At 37.4% G+C, this 19,059-nt stretch overlaps 1 protein-coding gene across 19 annotated transcripts in view; it reads right to left on the reverse strand.

The window, feature by feature from the left end:
- The window catches only part of svila (supervillin a), a 64,863-nt gene that overhangs the window by 37,606 nt on the left and 8,198 nt on the right, over positions 1-19,059 (reverse strand). For 5 of the 19 annotated variants that reach the window (XM_047817715.1, XM_047817717.1, XM_047817711.1 and 2 more), the window contains exons 1-2: positions 5,661-5,734; positions 388-448 (exon numbers count right to left, since the gene is read on the reverse strand). In XM_047817715.1, coding sequence (XP_047673671.1) covers positions 388-448; positions 5,661-5,715 — 116 coding nt within the window. In that variant the 5' untranslated portion in view covers positions 5,716-5,734. Of the gene's footprint in view, positions 1-387; positions 449-5,660; positions 5,736-16,058; positions 16,197-19,059 lie in introns of those variants that run through there. The other 14 variants (XM_047817719.1, XM_047817716.1, XM_047817713.1 and 11 more) reach the window with 10 other exon arrangements.

A 19,059-nucleotide genomic window follows, 5' to 3' on the forward strand; every position in this document is an offset into this window, starting at 1 on the left:
TAGCGTCACTAAAATAAACAGGTCAGAGCAATCGTGCATTATAGACAGGAATGATAAGGACTGATAAGAGATAAACTGAGCTAAAACAGTCTAAAAGCTTTCTCACAATAAGCAGCAAATACCAGATCTGCTTCTAATGCACCGATATGTTAATAATTTATATCGTTCTGAACTACGCTTTCAAATTCCAGTGATACCAAATAATGTAAAAGATCTCTATAGATCTCGCAAAGCTAAAATTAATGACTTATTCATGCAAATATTTCTAGATGCTCGATCTAGTTATGTGAAAGAAAGCAGGTTGCAGCTAAATGGTGCTTTACTACAGATGTGGTTCCACAAATTAATTTCCCCAAGAATGAAGAACGTAAAGCAAAAAGCGCTTACCTAAAAGCCCTTTGTTGTAACTTGGGTCTGGCAACTTTGCTGACAGCCTCCCCTGTGATTCCTGTTGACAAGAATAAAACAGGATTCTTTAATCTGAAAACAATACTGAAAGGATTACAATTTACATGTTAACTAAAAGCACATTTAAGAGCTAAATACAGCCCAAAAAACTAACCAGAAGCAGGCAGAGTATGCAATGATCGCATTCTTGAAACATACTGCAAACAGTTTTCACCTCATAAACACATGAAATACATACTGGTTCTGTTTATTCCAGCAAAACAGCAAATGTTCACAACAAATAGAATAATAACCAAATATCTGTACATAATTTCTACATAAACTACTCAAGCAAAGCCCATGTGTTGGAAATGGCTACATCAGGAAATCGATCGCTGTTCAATATCTTTACACTCAAATAAACTCTATTATCTTAAAATATGGTTGCAACAACATTCACTAAACTCGGCTCTAAACAACACTCTAAACCAGTCAGATCAGAATGGATGATGTTCTCTGTGACTGCTTGAGTCCTATGAAATTTGATATGCTTGATAACATTGTTGTGACTTCTGCATGACTCTCTTGGCCATAATTCTGATCACTCAATGAAAGATTTGCAAATACATGTCATCTGTATTCACACCCCCTTATCAATGCTTTTCCTGTCTGATCTATATAATTATGTGCAATATAACCTATAATGAGAAGAAATAAATAAAACGTATTAATTTTATTTAAATTCGGTTAGGGCTGGTATGGGGATACATTGAATAGTGTTGTTCTTTATGGCTCCAGTGTCCCTGGTTTGAACCTAAGTTCAAATTACTTTCTGTGTGGAGTTTCTCCCCATGTCCACATGGGCTTCCTCGGTGTGATCCAGTTTCTTTCAACAGCTCAAAAATAATGCCAGTAGGTGGCATGGCTACTTTAAATGAATCCCTAGTCATAACTGTGTGTGCATTTGTGTGTGTGTGTGTGTGCTCTTAAAAATAAAGGTTCTAATATGGTTCCATGTCATGGTTTATGATTGTGTGAAGAACCTTTATCATCCATGAAACATTTCCATTGCACAAAAGGTTTGTTGTAGAGACTAAACAATGTTCTTGAAAGCACTAAGAAAAAAAAAGTTATTTTAAAAACCATCTATTGAAAGGTACTTTTAAGTGTGTACACGTGCACAAACGGTGCCCTGTGATTCTAGATTATCTGGATCCAACACAACCTTGACCAGGAAAAAAGATGTACTGAAGATAAATGACCGGATGAACGAATTAATGAATAAAATGTAATAAAGAACCAAACACAAATCCGTGCAAGAGTCCAAAGACTTGTGTTTTAAAGAAATATATTACATGTTGAATTCGCAGTTCTACAAGTACAAGAAAAATGACCCAGATGCTGTTCACTCCCATAACACGCACACCTTTTAGTGCTTTTAGTGAGTTCATTTAATGTGCAGAGTTCATTCTAATACCTGAAACAATAACATTGCTTATACAAGCAAAAGATTAATACTATTCAAGTATCATATGACAGTTGAGCTCCACTGTATTTCCATTTAAATTCTCGCACACGCACGCACACACACCACGCGCGCGCGCGCACACACACACATTATCCCAAATCTACCCTTTTATATAAAGGAAGCTTTAACATTGATAGGTGGGTCAGTGTTACAACTCCCTCACTTGTTATAAACATCATTTGAGATGGCAGAGGGAACAAGAGCTCTGGAGATTCTCTCAGGACTCAGTGTTTTTGTATTGAGTGTTTTCACAGCTGGGAAGAGTATCCCCTAAAAACATTCCTCACTGCCTACAAATCTCCTTTCCACTCCCGAAGCACAGCGCCAGCTGATCAGGCAAGAGTGTGGAGAGATGGAGAGGTTGAGAGACAGACAAAAACACACGGAGAGCAAAGAGAAAAATCACATGCAAACTGAAGATGTCTAAAGAAATCTCTTACCTACTCATTGTTTATTCCTAGTTGCCAAAGTTAAGAGCTTGAGGTATCATGTACAGTCCTAACAGTAACAGTTGCTTCACACTGCTAATATGGATCAGCACTAGAACAACAGATGGCAATCCACATCTGCCTCATCAGGCTTGCAGCCAGAAGCCTTAAAGTCGTTTTTGTTTGTAGTGAATAATGCTGTCTAAGAAGTGACTCAATGATGAGGACATTAAAAGCGTCTGATACACGCCCCCCAACACACATGCAATATAAAATTTGAATACCAAAGCATCAAGAGAAATTTAAGAAAATATTTCTAAAGGGATCTAGAGCTAATCTAACTAGAAATGGACAACATTTCTATTTCGACACTTGCTTTCATGTGTTTTATTACTCTATGGTTCTTAGATCAACTGTAATTAATTAATATACGGCTCATGAGCTGAGCCAAGAGGCTCGGTTTGGTCTGGGGGTAGAGACTCTTTCTGGATCAGAAATACATAAAGCCTGAAATGAGGAAAGTAGCAAGATCCATTTTTTTAGACAATAATACAATTATCATACATGTTGTAGCTAATTTCTTTAACAGATTACAAACATTTCATATATTATTACTGATCGATGCCATCGTTCTGCATATACTTTAAATCACATGGCCTGAATGGAAGAATAAATTACACTGTTTGATGCTGCCAACAAAATCCCCACACAAATAATCACAAGCTTTTCTCTCAGTAGGACACTTGCACATGTTTTTGTAAAGTTAGACATGGAGGTCACAAAAGGCTCTATGCATAGGGGAAATAAACATTTTTAAAATGTTCCTGAGATGTTTCACCCTTAGTTTATATTATTTATGTTTTTTCAGATATCCTTAAACAATGACTCTGACAAAAGAAGGACGTATTGAAGTCATTCTCATGGCTGGATCAGGAAGCTGTCGCAAGGTCACATGCAATCAACTCTAACAGGAAACATGTTGAGCACGTCACACACGTCACTGCTGCCAAACTGGAAGCCAAAGTTGGGAGAGATGACGTTTTTTATGAAAAATGTTTTGATCGTGCAGAGGATTTTTTTGCATGATCACCAGAAATTCTTGGTGATCTATTTAAAAATTCATATTCGAACTCTGTGCTTTACAGATCGTTTTAAGATAAGTACTAACTGAGTATAAGTATAACTGAGTACTTGCATTTAATTCCACTGAAGAATCAAAGATTTGATTTCCTGATTTTATTTCAGTGAGCAGCTTTACACCTGTACGGTACATCTAAAGGATCATTAACAATGTCAAAGTCCATGGTACTATAAGTGGGTTTAGGGAAATAAACAATTTCCCTGACTTTGCATGTATTGGGAAATTACCTTAAAAAATGGTTCGGGTGTAAGAATGCAAGGAGAAGGATGAAGGAACAGAGTAAATTCTTTCTCTTTGTAGGTAATAAAACCTCATACTTACATGGTCCACCAAAATAAAAAAGATTCACCTACTGACATGTAACTGTGATTTAGGAGAAAACCAATGAACCTCATGGAGATATGGGGAGAACATTCACAACAACAGTGAACCGAGCTCGATGAAACAGGAAAAACCTGGAGCTGTGTGGTAGTGAAGCGACCTGCTGCACCCGCATGCTGCCCCCAAAACTAAACTCATGCGGTCTCTAACCACGATACATCAAAGCTTCACAAGATATATTCCAAAACGTACCACAATCCATACGAAGTTTTAAGTGGGTATCAACCAGCAGCATTTTCCTTCAAAACTAACACAAAGAAAATATCATAAACAAGGCTAACATTTCTATTAGCATCTCCAATCGTCTGCTTGGCTCTCAGCCCAGAAGCTAATAATACAGTCTGGTGTGACAATTAATGGCATGCCTGCTATTCTACAGTTCCTCACACACACGTAACACACACACACACACAGCCACACCCCCGCTCATATCTGAAAGTGACAAACCACAGCCTTGTAGCATTAAAAGTAAAATTATTGGTCGTGTCATCTATGGGACACTAATCTTTTTTATTATTGCTGTACTGATTTCTTTTATTGTGAGATACCTCATACATTCTCTGTACACCTGGTTAAGGAAACTGACAGTCATAGATACTATTCTGAAGTGGAGATAACATTGAAGGAATGTGAAAGTCACGCAGGCTCATGTGATATGTCATGCTACAAGCATCTGGAGTCATTAAGTGTGAGACAGAACATGTCACAGCCTGGTTAACACCACATAATAAAAAGAGTATAAATGAGTTGTGCATGTTGTAGTTTGGCTTATTGGGTTATTTTTTTTCCTTGTTATCTAAGTGAAAGCAAAAAGTTCAAGATGTTTGATGCCAATATTAGAAGAAGAAAAAAACAACATTTTGTGCTGCTTTAACTGGAGAATACAATAGAAATAATTCCAAATGTGAAAAAGAATTAGAGTGGTGCTTTTTCCTTCCAGCTACTGGGTTAGCACGGCAGCCGGGTCTTACTGCTGCACATGGCACTGCTAATATTGGATTAGCTTTCTAGGGACACAGGATTAACCCGTTGGGAAGTGCGTCATTTCGATATCTATAGCCACTTACATCATGAGTCAAATTAATAGCATCCGTGTCGAAACATCTAAGAATATATGACTACTTTAAAGGCGATACATGACGAAGGCCAGCATGAGAGTTCATACTGGGACAGTTGAGCTAGTGAACATATGGACACATTAAACCCACGTGACAGTCTAATCACTTCAAGCCAGCACTGTTTTATGGATACGTTCATGAGTGCATTATAGTCTGACAAAGGTTTAATAGTTAAGAGTGAGACTGACGGTGTAGCATTAACACTCTCCAACACATGTTCTGAATTTCTCAGAGTTTAACCAACCAGAAGACTAACTTGACACGGCAGATAAATGAAAAGTCATGTCCCACTGCAAATACTCACAACGGCCAAAACAAAACCATAAAACTACAATTTGGCAACGGAACAGTGAAAACTCTGCAGCCGCTTTTAAAGTCAAACAGACGCTGCCACAGATATACCAGAAAAATGTGCTTTAAATTCAACTACTGAATAAATCCCTATGGGGAAAAAGTATCAAAACGCCAAGATATTGCACTGGGCTTCACCATTTCTTGCTTTCTCTCTCTTTCTCTCAGTCTCATGTACTTAATCTGCATGTCCTTGGAGGCTACATCTGCAGCATTAAAAAAAAAAATTCTAAACCACAGCAGCCTAATAAATGCTACGCACAGTAACACACAATGCACAGTAACAGGACAGTCCCATCACCAAACCCCCACTCTCCTCCACTCACCTTGACAGCACTTGACATGGCTAAGATAGTTGGCAATCCACACGTTCTGATACATTTTGGGGGAAAAAAGATAAAGAGTAGGCTGCAATGAGGACAGAGGGAGAGAGAAGGACAAAAATGGGAATAAAGGAGGACGAGAAAGAGGTGGTGGTGGAGGAGGAGAGAAAGAGACGGAGTGAAGGAGGAGAATACAGGGAGGGGACTGCGGGGAGGCAGCAGCGGACTTCAAGGTGATGCAGACTCGCCTGCAGGAGTCCTCGGACAGTCAGCCAGAAAGAGAGAGAGAGAACAGTGTGAAGAAACCAAGAGGGGGTGAATATCAAGCAGAGAGTGATAGCATTAGCGTAACAGAGAGAGGGCAGCGGGATGAACAATGTGGAACAGCTCCTCTGAAAGTGCACTCGTTTAAAAGTGTTCGTCCGTTAGAGCTGGCTCACTATCTGCATAGAGCTGGATCAGAGCCTACTGACTGCTGGCGGAACAGCGAACAAGCTAATGCAGCACTGTGCTAAGCTGCTCAAATAATGCTAATAAGATTACGGAATTGAAAGGGGAAGGGTGTGTGTGTGTGTTTCAGCCACAGCTGAAGAAGAGAGTGAGCAACAGAGAAGGGAATGGATCGCCTCACAGGGATGAGAAATTCCACTGAGCAATGACACATGCAGAAAGAAAGAGAGACTCATCATAGAATGACAAGAACCATCTGGGGGGGTTCATTTATGCCCTATATTCACTTTACCTATAAACAGAGCAGCTTGCTGCAAAAAAAAAACAAAAAAAAAACTGCAGTCAACACCCCATAATATTAACTGTAATAATAACTGTTGCAACACCCCATAATATTACAAGGCCACATGTCAAAATTCATTACTAGGACAATGAAATCAGTACTGTATCGCTCCATGTCATTTCCCAACACACTTACGTTTAACACGTTTTATGTTTGAACACTGACACCACATTATATAGTGATGAAACATTTACTCCATTAGAGCTGCTGTCTCAGTCCCTAAAGCATTTCATCTTCTTAACTCTTTGATTTACAGACTACAAACTCTAGGCCAAGTTTGTCTGGTATTTTTATCCACATTTGGTGCTGAAGTATAAAGCGACAAATTCCAATTTTCTGGCGCTTGAATCAAGTAAACTGTAAAATGTCCTATTTTGGAATTCTAAAGTCTTCCTCTTTCAAGTTCATCATAGCATTAGGAGGATTAATTACTTCATTAGATGGTAATTATTCACTAGATGGCCAAAAGAATGAAGTGCATTTAAGTTCTCCTGTTCCAGAGTTTGTCACCTATTTGCTTTTATAATACGCTCCAATCTTCAGGAAGAGGCTATGCTATATTTTGGAAAGTGATTGTAGTGATTTGATCATTCAGCCACAAGAGCATTTTAGTGAGGTCACAATTTAGTGAGGTCACAATTTAGTGAGGTCACAATTTAGTGAGGTCACAATTTAGTGAGGTCACAATACATCCTAAAGGTGTTCATTGGGGTTTGAGGTTTCTATGGAGAAGTCTATGGATCAGTGGAGACTTTATATAGTGTCACAAAAGCATCTTTACAGAAATATAACTTCAAGGTATAAATTTCAAATTTATAAATTTACCCAAAAAAAAAAATCCAACAAAAACTTGCACTCCAGCCATGGCAACCCATATCATCATGACCAAGAGCAACATTGGAAAAGCTTTGAAACGAAGTAGTGTTCCTCCCAGAGAAAACTCCACATCCTCCAGAGAAGAGGCTATAATGACAGGTTCTACTACATGAAACAGACACAGGACCTCAACCAAGGTACTGATAGATCTGTGCTCAGATTATTAACTGTACCTGCACCAAAGTGCTTTACCACAGCAGAGGTCGAAATGTCAGCAGTGTCAATATGGTCTGTAAATGCTTACTTTGTCCATGCAAACGGACATGATCTCAATTAGATCTGTACTTAACTATGGTCAGAACTAGGTTTTGTAATCCTGCTCCTTGAGGGTTATTATTTTGGTTTGTTCCGGCTGGCGAGGTACAAAGAAAAATAAATAAATATTAGGTGGTCCAACCACCAGAAATATTGAAACTATCTAAATTAAGGCAGTCACATGATGAAGTTAATAAACATGGTCTTTAATCATCATGCTTTATATCTGACTTGTGCCTGCAGGTGTCTTCTGCAGAATCCCAATCCAGATGCACAGCTCTAGTCTAAACAAAGATGCCCTAAGAACCTTTTTGGAAAGCGTCCTGTAAAATCTGTTTTTGTATTTATAAATTTCAGTTTTAGAGCTCATTATCATTATCCATCCCTAGTACAGATGACGATCTTGTCAAGTTCATCGGATGGCTCCGACAGATGCAGCAGGAATGCTTGCCATTTGAAAAAAGTGTCGGTAAAGGAAAGCATAGACAAAATATGACACGAAACAGAACCATGGTTAAAGAAATACAGAAATTCATTTTGGGGTTGGAAAGAAGAGGGTGGTGAAGATAAAAAAAAAAAACATTAAAAGATAAATGAATAATAAACAGACAGAGGGAGGGGAGGTCAAATGAGACCCAGCTGCAATGCATAAGAGAATCAAAGAAAGAAGTTGACCTGCAAGAGAAAAGTGGGTAGAGAGGGTGATATGGATAAAGGGTTACAAGAGCGCTGATGAGAGGTCAGGCACTGGAGCACATGCAGAATGGCATTTAGCCTAGACTATTTCTGGCACATTATCCTGCCTGCAATGTTTCCACTGCAACACTTATCATTCAAACACTCTCTCATACAGACACGACTCCTGCAGAAACTGGGCGAGATCTCAGGAGAGCGGAGAAGTGAAGCTTAGCACAAACGAATATTGTCACTCAAATCTACATGAGTACTTCCCTTCCAGCTTAAACCCTGCAATACGGCAGGATGTGAATGTAGTGTAAGAGATCTTAACCCCCCTTTCTATTATAGAACACAATCTGACAAGATCAAAGACATTCCACAGCATGAGCTAATGCTCCAAATAATCAGCACTTGAGATGCTATAAGGTCGTGACTAAAACCCACCACTGACTATATGATGTCAGGCTACAATTGGAGCCTACTTAGTGGTTTATTTCTATGCGGTGAGGATGTCTACACTTCTCATTAGTCATAATAAACTCTATAAGACAGTCCTGTTCGAGCATGTGCCTCAAGAGATGCATTGCATACGCATGACCTCATTCCATTATGTAAAATGCATTGTTAAAGGTTGATGGCACATGCATGAGTGCCCATGGGTGCACACAAGGGTACAGATTTTCAGCTTGGCCTCATGATGCTTATGTGATATTCCACAGGGGAGTAAATCTGTAAACGAGATCCAATTGAAATTGAGACTGTAAACTCAAGCACACTGCTTAAGAAGGATAAAAGCACCAGTTAAGCCAAAGGTGACTGATTACATGTAACCTGGATTACAAAACCTGATGACAATATTTAAAATATTGATCATCAGGTATTTTCTTCTGGATTATTTATTTACATTTTTAGACATCAGGGAGCCCAAGTTTATTACTTAGGATTTTAATAATTAGACTATTAGATTGAAAGATATTTATATAATTTATACTTGTACAAAAAAGAAAAATGGAGTAATTTGAAATAAAAACAAAAATATAAGAAAGCAACAAATGCAGCTCAAGTCAAATTATATGCAAAGTACCTTAGACTTTTAGTTGAAACCTGTTGGCATGCAGTATCTGTCATGTCATCCTTTAACCCACAGAAAAACCATTTACATGCAGCTTAACTGATAAAGCTTCTATACAACAAATATCCGCATACGGACAAAATCATGTGTTGCATAGCAACATATCAAAATTTCACTTAGCGAAGTATTTTCACATACTGTAGCTAACGTCTACCACTATGCGATTTGAATACAACTGAAGCCGAGTCACTAAAACATTGTATGTGAATATGCTGAGTATAGCACACTAAAGTATACTGCTTTCATGACAAATAAATGACTTTCTAGACTCCTAATATTATCAAAATTCAACCAGGCCTTCAAGTCATGTGATAGCGCATTACAGTAATGTGAGTGTTCTTGGAATGTCTGCAAGGTAACTTTTAAAGAACACTGTAAAAATCTTTTATTTATATGCCTGCGTTACTAAATTGCATTTCCTATTGACTTGCATGACACATGAAATTTATTCAAACATAACAGTGTTAAAGGTTATCGAGGTTAAACAATGCTAGCGTACAATGCCTACAGAGCACCTTCATGAAAGTTTTATATGTTGCAATACAGGGCAATTTGTCATGCTAATTACATTGAATGAGGCACGTGAAACTAAGCATTAAATCAATTAATCAATGACTCTTTTGTCCTTGCATAGATCTATAGTTTATGACTTTATTAAGGCAGTATCTGATGTTGGAAGAGTGGTTGGAGATCATTGAGATTGAACCAAATAAATAAATATGCATTTCCTAACAATGTGTTTGTTTGTAGTTTTCAGAATTACATCCACATGAAGTTGACCACGACGAATGCAGTCGAATTTCAAATGCAGAAATTTCAATTAATTTCATGATTTTGTAAAGATGTGCATTCCGTAATGGAAATATTTTTGTTATGCTGTCACTTGTTCTCTATCTTCTTGACAGTTACACAGATAACATTATAATATGATATTAAATGTCTATCTTAAGTCTATCTTGCCAAAACGTGCATCTTATTACTCTGGTTCAAACCAAAACATGTCACTTTGGAGTTATGGTGACTTCAGATCTCAGTCTGGCTCCACATACATAGAGAAACAAACTAATGATCTCTGTAAAAAAATCTTATGTTATGGAATGTTTGCGTTCACTGCTGTATTGACTTTGCTAAAGAAGTACATTTCAGACAAGTTTATGTGAATTATGCTTGCTTAAAAAAAAAACTACATAAAATACTACAAGATGATTCTAAACTGAAGTATGATTAAAAAAATAGATCAGAAGTATTTCAAAAGTAATCAGATGACACTGCACTCCTTAAGCAATCTAAATGATTAAAGATGTAATCAGTATTGTAATCATGTAACTTGAAATCGGTACCAGATTCTGTCAGGACACTTCCTCAGTAGTCTATCCAAAAGAGGTTTGGTGTTGTGACTGATTTCAGCATTTGTCTGATGCAAGCTTGTAAATCAAAATTATTATGAATAGAACATTATAATGCAAATACCAAGCTTTCATAGTTGTTTTCATGGTAAGATACTTATAAGAGACCTGGATAGTAACACTACAGGACCTAATATCTGTCAGTATGTGCAGGAGCTAGACATCACAATGAATATTGTTTATATACGTACTTACATCACTCACAACTGATGCAAATCTGTAAGTAACATTAGCACACAGCTAGCCAGTTAGTGATCAACTAGGAAACTAGCCAACATTTGGCACAAAGATATGATGGATTTCAAGTCTTTGTTTTCATTTTCATATTTTTAGTGATGACTTCCAACAGTATCCCCATTCAATTAAATGTGCCACAGCAAGCCAAGATTTTGTTCAGCACCAACATGCAGGTAAGCTAAATGCATCTGGTCATTACATCGTTAGCCTCAAATGTAGCATGTTAGACCTACGATCCAGTACAGATTGAAGCTGTTGAGCCTATTTATGTCAAGTAACAATAGGCCTTATTTGAAATGTTCCCCAAACAGTTGTAAATGCTACTGTTTAAATACTGCAAAAATGGTGCTATGGAAACAAAAGCTCAAAATCAAACTGTATAAATCAATAAAAAAAACATCCAAAATGAACCTTTGATGGCTATTGATCTTAATGATAATATGATCTTGATATATGATCTTAATGATAAAAAAAACTTCAGGGATTCACTTGAGATAGAGCCCACCTAAATTACCCCAAAACAATGTAAAATATAACAGAGCAGTTACAAATTTTAAATAATGTGTTTGAAGCCATTACAACAAATACAACAACAAAACTTTGGATAGTCAATTCAACTACCAGTTCCTTCCCTATTTATGGAGTGAAGTCGAATCAACATGGCCATGCAGCATAAAGTGCCTCTTCTTTACACATGCATGACTTTATAATGGTTTTACGTTAATGCTTAAGCACAGTACTTGTGTAATCTACAACAGGGATACATTGGATTTTTGCTAATTCAACTCATTTCTGTAGGCTGGCCAGCTTGTTGCGATTGCTGCTTGGTAGTATCTATTGTTCAGCTTGTTGCTCACTATTGTCTGCTGGCTAGAATGTTGGCAAGACTATTTGCTATTGTATGCCAGCTAGCTTGATTTCAACACTGCACTTCATTGCCCTCCTTCTACCTTGTTACTTGCTAATGTTCTCTGTACTGTCATTTCAGTCTAAAGATATTGAATGAACGTTTGAATTTCACTACAGTAGAGCACTACCAATAGCCACTCAAGGCTATGGCTTTCGTGCTTTTCTGAATATTCCCTATATTGAATGTACTGAAGTGGGAAATGATTTTACTAGAATTTGCTCCGAACTAGACATCATGAACACAAATTAACCTGTTATGCTCGATTATGTGTGTGTTAATTTTAAATCCATTAAAATTAATTTTAAGTCCTTTGCTCTCTGGACACTGTATAAGTGATGAAAGATAAAGAAAGAACAAATGTTGTGACCAGACTGTGTCTTTAAGTTGAAATGTGCTGAACAATTTACTTACAGCCAGATGAACTGTGCTCACTGTGAATGTATAATTGTTATGCAGAGGGACAGGATGGAGCTGTGGGGTCTCCAACAGAGCGCTGGCCCATCAGCAAACAGCGAGACATTCCAACATCCAGGATGAGAGCTGACAAGGGAGATATTCTTACCAGAGCTTGTGGAAATCTGGACTCGGATCTTAGCTTCATATCACAGGGTGGTTCATCTGATCTTTCTCACATCAAAGTGAGTGCAGAGGGTAAGGCAGGGGGCTGAAGTTACACTGGAAGACTGTACAGTTGGAATGGGCAGCACTGTGAGACTACACATGAAAGGGTAATTTGACTAAACTCTAAATTAGGGTTGCTTGACAACAGCGTGTTGGTTTTCCTGTTCAAACACTCCCGAGTCAAATCAGCAGTTTATTACCAAGTCTAGAAGGTAGGAGTTCAAGTAAATCACCAAAATGTGCTAGAATGTAACACTTGAGGATTAAAGTTTTGCAGTCAGCAAATACAACAAACTGATGACTGGGTACTGTGTCACAATTTCATGTTAAGATCTGGCTTGCGGGATGTGGTAGCCTAGTGGTTAAAATGTTAGACTACTGATTGGAAGGCTGGGCCAACACTGGGCATCTGAGCAAGGTTTATGCTCAGTTGTATAAAATGAGAAAAAAAGTCATTCTGTATAAGGGTGTTGACTTACAAATGCTGTAAACGTAAGTTACGTTGTACAGTAGGATTAGATGGTTATTTCATCACTGATTAAAATGTATTTGTTGTTGGCTGTTACTGAACTGTCTTCGGTGCAGCACACGAAAATGCTAGTTTAAAGACAATATCATGTACAATGCTCTCAATGAAATGTAATGTAATATTACATGATATTGCTATATACTATAAGTGAAAGAACTTTATTGCAAATCTCATTCTGGAAAATATCTTTCGACGAACATTTAGGAGATTTTGTAATACAATTTATAAACCACAGGCTTGATTTTTTTTTTTTTTTTTTTTTAATTGTTGGTCATCATACTGTACTGTGAAAATTTCAAGACTTGAGAGATTTGTATTATAAATGAAATCAACACAAGGAACCCAGCTGACTGTGGTTCCTGTGGTGGTTACAGCTTTAATAATGCCAGGAACTACTAGTAGTTTTCCACCCTGACTACTGGCAAGCTTTACAGGATGATTAACCCAGTATGCGATACCTGTGCTTCGTTAGCAAGTGATTGCTATATTTGGTTTTATATTTGATGCAGGGCAGTCCAGCTGGCAGAAGAACCATGTAGATCTCATTACTCTTTAGTTCTTCAAAAGAACCCTGGTTGGAAACTTTGTCACTTGCTTTCCAGTCAGCACTGTGAGCAACTTGAGTCTAATAAATATACAGTAACTGGTGCAAGTCCATTCAGAACCGCATTGACTTTCAGTGGGCGAAATGCAACAAACAGTGCAAGGTCAAGAAAATGATTTTCACATTCTCAAAATGATCACACATCGACACACCTCTACCTGTTGCCCCAATAAGGAGAGGTGTTTCCTGAGTGGCTGCCTCGCTCAACAGTCCATTCTTTTCCCTAGCTGGAAGCCTGTTTGGGTCACTGATGTAAGTGCACCCACAGGGCTACATGAGGCATGTACGTGTGTGTTTGTGTATTAATCAGAGCCAGAAAAAGCATTGGTGACCCAATGACCATGCAACTCAACACAGGGGAATAGGCTGGTGTATAACTGGTATATATGTTGAGTATAGTGTATAGGATGGTGTAGAAATTTCTTTTTAAACAAATAGTCAGTTTTCCTAAAGATGAAACTGTACAAATGGGATAAAATAAAGACAATGACAAAGGTGCCAGGAAACAGTATACTAGTGAAAGAGTAAAAAAGGATTAAATCTCTAAAACAGGTATATGAGAGAATGACAAGGATTAGGAGGACAACAGCATGTTGTCAAAGATGCATTCTAAATAAAATTGTGTGTAGTGCTTTAGGTGAGATCATAAAAGGTCATACGAGAAATCTCTGCCATCACTGACATCTTTATTGTATAAAAGGTTGCTGAAAACACAGGAAAGGATTGTTTTATCAGTGTCATCCTCTATATTACACACATTTATTATATATTACTCTAATTTATGTCAATTGAAATGCTAGTGGAGTTTTAAACAAATTAAATGAAAGTCTGAATCAATTATATGAAATCTGACAAAAAAAATAAAATGAGGAAGAACATCTCAAAACACACTCTGACCCAATCCAGACCAACATGAGTGAATCAAAACACAATGCTTTAACATTTCCCCATATCACAACATTGCTTAATCAAGTCCACATTGGATGCGTAAACAACAAAAACAGCATGTGAACAGAGTGTCCGACCCATGACCTCGACATAATTTCTAGCGTTTTTGCTCCTTTTAGTGCTGAGGTCATATGGAATGTGACAAGCTAGAGAAACCAGACAAAAAAACAAAATCCCAGATAATAAAGTTGAGCTATTCTTAAAGTAATGAACGAATACTGGATTTACAGTTTAGTGTGGCTTTGAGACTTAGTATTCCACTGACATAAAAATGTTTATTTTACTAAAGTGTATTTTTGAATATAGTCTTCAAACAGGGCATTCAGTGTTAGGTAAAAGAAATGCTTGTAACATGACTCAGAGGTTAGTACAGATAACGCTTAAGCTACAGTCTGTCATGCAGCAATAAAACTATGGAGTCACCAGTAGGTATTCCTACTACTGGTTGTCAAAGTAATAAAATTTTCAGAGAGTAAAGCAAATAGCCTTTCGTTTTTGACAACAAATTAGGTTTTTTGTCACTAAAATTATGTATGATTTCAGAGTTGACGAAAATGCAGTGTGTGCACTTTGTCATGAATCACAAAATCTGTTGTCTTTACTCCTATTGGTAGTCACCCACATCTAGTAATCAATGGTCACCGCTCTCAATGAAAATCAATGGTCTCTGATCACTTTGTTGTTGCAGGGTTGCCATGTGTGAATGTACACAGGCTGGTGGTCGTTTACCCGGAGGAGCTAAGAGAGAGCATTTTCTTAGCTCACAATTGTTTGTGTATACTTGCAGGGACAAAGCCTGGCATGTGGAGTGGGTGGGAGTGTGTGTAGAAGTGTGTGTTCTATTTTAGCTCCTATATTCTAAAGAGGAACAAGCAGGTGGGGCTCACTGGACAGCTGTAGGGGCTGGTGGTCTAGATAATCTGCCACACCAAACACCACCACAAAGAATATCCACAGCAACAGCCACTCGTATATGTACACATTATGAAGGTAAAACTTGCGCCATAATTCAGCTGAATTAGTAAACATACACTGACTCACTTTGGATTCTGCATCACTCTGATGTAATAGACTATTTAATTTATTTACACCCACAACATCAGTGTTCTTAGTCAATACCTAAAATCTTTCCCCACACAAACACAATAACCAATTATTAAAAAAATAGACCTTAAAAATACACAATATAAGTCTAAGTCAATTCTCTGAAATTTAGCAGAGAGAGAGAGAGAGAGAGAGAGAGAGATAGAGAGATAGAGAGATAGAGAGATAGAGAGATAGATAGATAGAGAGATAGATAGATAGAGAGATAGAGAGATAGAGAGATAGAGAGATAGATAGATAGATAGATAGATAGATAGATAGATAGATAGATAGATAGATAGATAGATTTCAAGTAAGAAAGAACTTACAGTATGTCCCTGTGCTGCTGTGCTGTTAATTACAGAGGAGCCTTCATCAGGGAACAATTAACAGGTTTCAATATAGAAAAAAACAGAAAGAACAGTTCTTCATGAGTGATCAACTGTACAGAATGTCAGTCAAAGACCAAGCAACAGGAGAGCAAGGGGCCACATATTGTAGACAGGACATTTATGACCCCCCCACCCCACCCCACCCCCACCTACCTCCACCAACCCCGAAGAAAAACGAGAGGCAGCTAGCTCAACGTGCTTCAGGGAGGAATCAAAAGCACACAAATATAGCAACACGGTGCTTTCCCACCGCTGCTTCACCATGCTGAACTGTGCCAACAACTAAAGGCAAGCAATTTAAGGTGAGGTAGTGAAGTGCAAGCTGGAACATGAGATCACATGAATGTAGGCCAGGGTCATACAAATGACCCTGTGTGTATGTGGATGGTCAGAATCTTAGTTAGTAAAATAAAATTGGAACAATGGTTTTAATATAAGGGGACGAGTACAAGAAGTTGACTGAAAAAGAAAAGTTTTATTTTTAAATGGTTCTATAGTTTTCATTCATTTGTCTTCAGTAATCACTAACACCAATCCAGCTCAGGGCACTAGGTGATTACTCATTAACATTAATTCACAACTAGGGGCAATTTAGCATTGGTAACTGGAGGACCTTGAGGAAGCCCAGCTGGGCATGAGGAAAAAATGTGAAACACCATACAGACATTATCCCAATCTTGGGAATGAGGCAGGGATCCTGGAGCTATGAGGCTGCAACAGGAAACACTTTGCCACCACTAGGGCTTTTATGAGCCATATAAATAGAAACGTCACTACTAGAAAAACCCAGTAAAAAAATAAATAAATAACCGATTTTAAATAAACCGATTTTTTATTTTAAACCGAAATAAAAAAAATTATTTATGTAACAAAAAATGTAAGTATGCATGTATGTATGTATGTATTGTAGTAGTAATGTAGTAGATTTCTACTCATTACTATGAGGAACAATTTTGATTGTTCAGTATTTAAAATACTGTTAACTTATAAACCGTTAATTTATAAAACTCTGTCACACTAAGTGAATAAATGTCATTAAGCCAAGCAGAGTGTGAGCAAATCAAAGCTAAGGGTTCAATTGTGACTTTCTGGGCATTATTATGGTACCTTAATCAGTAAGATACCTTTTTATACACTATAATAGCTCCATCTAGTGCTCACTCTTGCAATAATTCGTGTGTGTACAGACAGACAGACAGACACAGAGACACACAGACAGACACAGAGACAGACAGACAGACACACAGACAGACAGACACAGGCACTTTATTCCTCAAATATCTGTTTTTAATGTAACAAGACTTAGATTTTATTGCTGTATTTAAACCCCAATGCATCAGGAATCTTAGCAATCTGACCAGAAGGGTGTCTGTGTGTACACTTGTGTCAGTTTCCCTTAGAGAACAACATGACATTCATAACCTTCATGAAAAATATTAACATTTCTATCTCAACTGTTCAGAAACCACAGAAGATAAAGCAGATAAATGTGTATCCACTTAAATATGAGGAGTGAGAGAACAAAAACAAGAAAATAATGTGTATTCCAAAAATGAGCACAGATAATACCTTTTCACACAAATAGAATAATCTTCTGTTTTCATATCCACAAAAGATGAATACAGGCTTGTTTTGCTCATTTTACTGTACCACTAAACAACACACAAGAGCTGAAAGAGGTTCTTTTGTCCACTTTCCATGTCTCAATCATCTCGCTCGTACATTTACGTCACTTGTTCTTTATTCACTGCTGCTTCATTCTTCCGAAGCCACACTGAAGCTTGTATTCAGCCGAGTATGCCTGCATAATGCTGCTGGAGGTGGGTGTGTAATTAAGACAACTACACACATTTTGTTTTATACATGCTTGGAATATTTTGTTTTATACAATGTGAGAAAAAGAGTTATGTGTAATACCCGTACAGTAGGTTTACTGTGACAGTCATGCTACAGCTCTAACACAGTCACACACATCACACTGAAGATTATTGAGTTATACAGACATTCGTGCAGAAAGGAAGTAGTGAGGTTACACATCTTTGCTAGTTGCTTGTGCATGATGACCAGTACTTAAATCTAGATTTCTAGGTTCATTTGCTTTATTCCTGTAAGCACAATTTTAAACAAATTAATTAATTAATAGAAAATAATACAAAAAAGCTAAGCTGTAGTAAGGACACAGAGGGTGAAAAAAAATGAAACAATTTATGTAAGTCTTTCCAGAAAAGAATCTTCTAAATCATGATAGAATGTGAACTATTGATTAAGATCCTTATGACAAATATACTCCTTTATAATTCCTTTATAGATATTTAGCAAAGTCAGCAAGCAGGCAGCATTGCTAGGTTTCCTTTGAGAGCAAAATAAAAATATTTATTAAAAAAAATAATAATAATAATCATCGTGGCCATTATAATGATTGTTGCTTTCATGTAAAATAGCAATTGCTCAGCAACTGACAAGTAAAGTAATTCAAAGTAACCTTGTTCTTGTCTTTGAGAGAAGTCAAAAGACCTTCTACAGCTTATGTTTCATAATGAGCCACATCACAAAATCGTAACTGCCCTCAGATAATCCGCATGGGTCACTGAAGGAGCTCTGAACCCCATTACTGCATAATAAATAACATACAGACCAAGAACGAAAGCCAGATGAGAAAAGCCAAGTATCATCTCCAGATAATCATGTTGGGCCTTTCTCTACTCCTTAAAACATGTACACAAAAGAATTATCGTAAACAGGAAAATATACCACACACATGCAGGAAACCGTTATGTTTTTTGCTGGTTCAGGTTCACTTGTCCCAGTAGAGGAAAGCCTAACTGCAAATCAATGCAAAGTTACTTTGATGGTTTCACAAGGATGAAAAAATCCTCACAATCACCAGATCGCAACTCAAAGACTTTATGGGATATTTTAGACTGATGGGTTAAAACAA

The sequence above is a fragment of the Tachysurus fulvidraco genome, chromosome 8 (assembly GCF_022655615.1).
Source record: "Tachysurus fulvidraco isolate hzauxx_2018 chromosome 8, HZAU_PFXX_2.0, whole genome shotgun sequence".
Classification (NCBI taxonomy): domain Eukaryota; kingdom Metazoa; phylum Chordata; class Actinopteri; order Siluriformes; family Bagridae; genus Tachysurus; species Tachysurus fulvidraco.